The sequence below is a fragment of the Triticum aestivum genome, chromosome 5D, assembly GCF_018294505.1.
Source record: "Triticum aestivum cultivar Chinese Spring chromosome 5D, IWGSC CS RefSeq v2.1, whole genome shotgun sequence".
Taxonomy (NCBI): Eukaryota; Viridiplantae; Streptophyta; class Magnoliopsida; order Poales; family Poaceae; genus Triticum; species Triticum aestivum.
The window spans coordinates 560,587,294-560,591,021 of record NC_057808.1 but is presented as its reverse complement, the minus strand read 5'-3'; the positions used below and the strand labels follow the sequence as shown (position 1 = coordinate 560,591,021).

Genomic DNA, 3,728 nt, shown 5'->3' with positions numbered 1-3,728 from the left:
AGACGGGGATCGCAGCGTCGAGGTTGGGCCTCTGCCAACAACAGACAGTCAGACACAGGACAAACAGCAAAGGTAAAGAATAAAACATCCCGGTGGCAATGTAGGTCGACGTGAGGCAGACTAGCGGCGTCACATCGTGCGCTTATCGGCTCGAGGTGGATACGAGGCCTGGTCGGCCGTCGGCATCGTGTGCGTCGCTAACACCTGATGTCACTCACTTGCCCATGCCACTGCTGTCGCTCCGCTATAAAAGGTAGCGCGCGCTGTGTGTTTGGTGGGTGGTAGACAGCTCTGCTTGCTCACTGGGCTTGCTTAACGTACCTAAGACTCACTTGACTTGAATTACCGGCCGGAGAGGGTAGATCAGGAGATGGCTGGCAGCATGGCTCCGTTGGGAGTGAAGAAGGAGAGGGCGGCGGAGTACAAGGGGCACATGACGTTCGCCGTCGCCATGGCGTGCATCGTCGCCGCCATCGGGGGTTCCATCTTCGGCTATGACATCGGCATCTCCGGTAAGCACGTACGCACGCACGCACGCACGCACAGTGAGAAGTCATATATTTTATTTCCGACTTCCTCAATGGTTGCATGCACGGTTATCTGCCCTGCCCACAGGCTGCCTCTATCCTTCGCTTAAACCAACATTGCAGCGGTAGCAATTTGCTCCAGCCTCAATGGTTGCATGCACGGTTGATTGAGGAAAGCATGACAACCGCTCGATTATTCTACTTGGAAGATTTGTGCTTTACTGGCCGGTTCTTTTTAGATTTTGCGATGCTTCTCCCAAAAGTTGCACCCTCCCCAGCTTCTCCTATAAGCTGCCCTCTCCGCTTGTTTGTAGAATCTTATAAGTTCTGCGAGCAAACTAGTTTAGATTCTACCAGTGAATGGGGAGAACAGTTTCTTCAGATTCCAGTTGTAGTCTCCGTGTCTCACTTGTTGCACCGATTGCTGCAGGAGTCAACACCATGGACCCGTTCCTCCAGAGATTCTTCCCGGTGGTGTTCCAGCGGAAAAACTCGGCCAGCCTCAACAACTACTGCAAGTACGACAACCAGGCTCTCTCCGCCTTCACCTCCATCCTCTATCTTGCCGGGCAAGTCTCCACACTCGTGGCTGCGCCGGTGACAAGGAACTACGGCCGCCGCGCCAGCATTATCTGCGGCGGCATCAGCTTCCTGATGGGCGCGGCCCTCAACGCCGCGGCCGTGAACCTCACAACCCTGATCCTTGGCCGCGTCATGCTTGGCGTCGGCATCGGTTTCGGCAATCAGGTGTGTAATTAAGTTCACGCATACGTAGAGTTAGCTATATATTGCATGTGTTTGTAAATTGCAACTTACAACGTTCTTACTGTGTGTCATGTCATCGTAGGCTGTGCCGCTCTACTTGTCCGAGATGGCGCCGGCGCACTTGCGCGGCGGGCTCAACATGATGTTCCAGCTCGCGACAACGCTTGGCATCTTCTCGGCGAACATGATCAACTACGGCACGCAGAAAATCAAACCGTGGGGGTGGCGCCTCTCGCTGGGCCTCGTGGCGGCGCCAGCACTGCTGATGACGATCGGTGGGATCCTCCTCCCGGAGACGCCAAACAGCCTCATCGAGCGCGGGCGTGTCGAGGAGGGCCGGCGCGTGCTGGAGCTGATCCGCGGCACCGCGGACGTCGACGCTGAGTTCACAGACATGGCGGAGGCGAGTGAACTGGCCAACACTATCACGCACCCGTTCCGGAACATCCTGGAGCGACGTAACCGGCCGCAGCTGGTGATGGCCGTGTGCATGCCGGCGTTCCAGACCCTGACGGGAATCAACTCCATCCTGTTCTACGCGCCGGTGCTGTTCCGGAGCATGGGCTTCGGTGCCGACTGGTCCCTCTACTCCTCCATGCTCACCGGCGCGGTGCTCCTGTTCTCCACGCTTATTTCCATCGCCACCGTCGACCGCCTCGGGAGGAGGAAGCTCCTCATCAGCGGCGGCATCCAGATGATCGTTTGCCAGGTGATCGTGGCGGCGATCCTCGGGGTAAAGTTCGGTGCGGACAAGCAGCTGTCGCGGAGCTGCTCGATCGTGGTGGTGTTCGTGATCTGCCTCTTCATGCTCGCGTTCGGGTGGTCGTGGGGTCCGCTTGGGTGGACGGTGCCGAGCGAGATCTTTCCGCTGGAGACGCGGTCGGCGGGGCAGAGCATCACGGTGGCCGTCAACCTGTTCTTCACCTTCGTCATTGCGCAGGTGTTCCTGTCGCTGCTCTGTGCTTTTAAGTTCGCCATCTTCATCTTCTTCGCTGGCTGGATAGCCGTCATGACCGCCTTCGTCTATGTCTTCCTGCCGGAGACCAAGGGCGTGCCCATCGAGGAGATGGTGATGCTCTGGAGCAAGCATTGGTTCTGGAAGATCATCATGCCAGCAATGCCGACGATGCCGCTCGAGAACGGCTTGGGACCAAGTGACATTTGTTAAGTGACTAGGTGAATGCCCGTGCGTTGCTACGGGATATAAAATATACTCCCTCCGTCCGAAATTACTTGCCATAGCAATGGATGTATCTAGATGTATTTTTAATTCTAGATATATCCATTTATATCCATTTATGCGACAAGCAATTCGGGACGGTGGGAGTATTAAGAGAAGATACACAAGGCAATAATCCAACTTTGTGGTGATTACATTCAAATCCCACCTCCATTATGATCAACGTGCACCCAAACAACACTGTTCCAGCCTGATAGAAAATATATTCGAATGCATCAAGCAAATATATTTCTTTTCTTTTTGGGGATGGGCATCAACCAAATGTTCACCATGTCTTGTGACAAACATAGGGTTGGCTCCATTCCTCTTCTTGACCACTATACACTCTCCAGTTCCTTTTCGTTGACATCTTCAAACACACACTCCACTCATCTCTTTTCCATTCACATCTCCTTATACACCCTCCGCGAGTCATTTCCTTTCCATTTACTTCCATGGCTCCCACCAGCAGAGATGGTGGATTGATAATGAAGAAGAAGGGCCATGGAACAAACTATAGCATTCTCCAACATTTGGCAGCCATGACGAAGATGCAGCGGTGGTGTCTTTGTTTGGCACTACTGTCCATCAACTTAGAAGAAAAGACGAGGAGCAACATATGCGTGCGTGTTATTTTCATTGTCATAACGTTTTAAACAAGTGCTCAATCCTACCAATGTGATGGAATTATTTATATGTCCTTTTACATCCAGGGGTCAAGCAGTGCAACAAAGATACAACATAGCACATATTTGTTTTCTTTTCCATCAACATGATATTGCCATCATTAATATGTAAATATTTACACAGATGTAAAAACAAGCATTTGGAACTGAAAAATTTATTAACCAAAAGCTATGCCTGAAACAAATGGACCGAGTAGCTTTGTTAGTGTGTTCCAACAACGCAAATAAGAGCACAGATGAAGGAAATACATTTCAGGCCTTCATTTTCTGATACTAAAAAAGATCTCTCGCACTTCTAGAGATGAGCAATGGCATATTGATTGAGATAGACTCAGCGGGATATTATGAGAATGCTAATCTCAGCGATGTATCTAGAGATATTGATCGAGATCGACTCAACGGGATAGCTAAAACTTGACAATAATCATTTTGTTATGTTAGAAAAGTAATACAGACAAAACAAACATGGTGAGAAAGTGACAGATTTAACTTAACTTTACCATGACTTCCATAGATGCAAAACCAATTTCA

General features: G+C 50.9%; 1 protein-coding gene across 1 annotated transcript; it reads left to right on the top strand.

Annotated features, from left to right (window-relative positions):
- The first annotated feature begins 308 nt into the window (after positions 1-308).
- LOC123126231 (sugar carrier protein A-like) lies at positions 309-2,980 on the top strand. The gene is made up of 3 exons (XM_044546610.1): positions 309-512; positions 958-1,274; positions 1,375-2,980. The coding sequence occupies exons 1-3, from the start codon at positions 371-373 to the stop codon at positions 2,458-2,460; spliced, it is 1,545 nt and encodes a 514-aa protein (XP_044402545.1). The 5' UTR covers positions 309-370; the 3' UTR covers positions 2,461-2,980.
- The last annotated feature ends 748 nt before the right edge of the window (positions 2,981-3,728 follow it).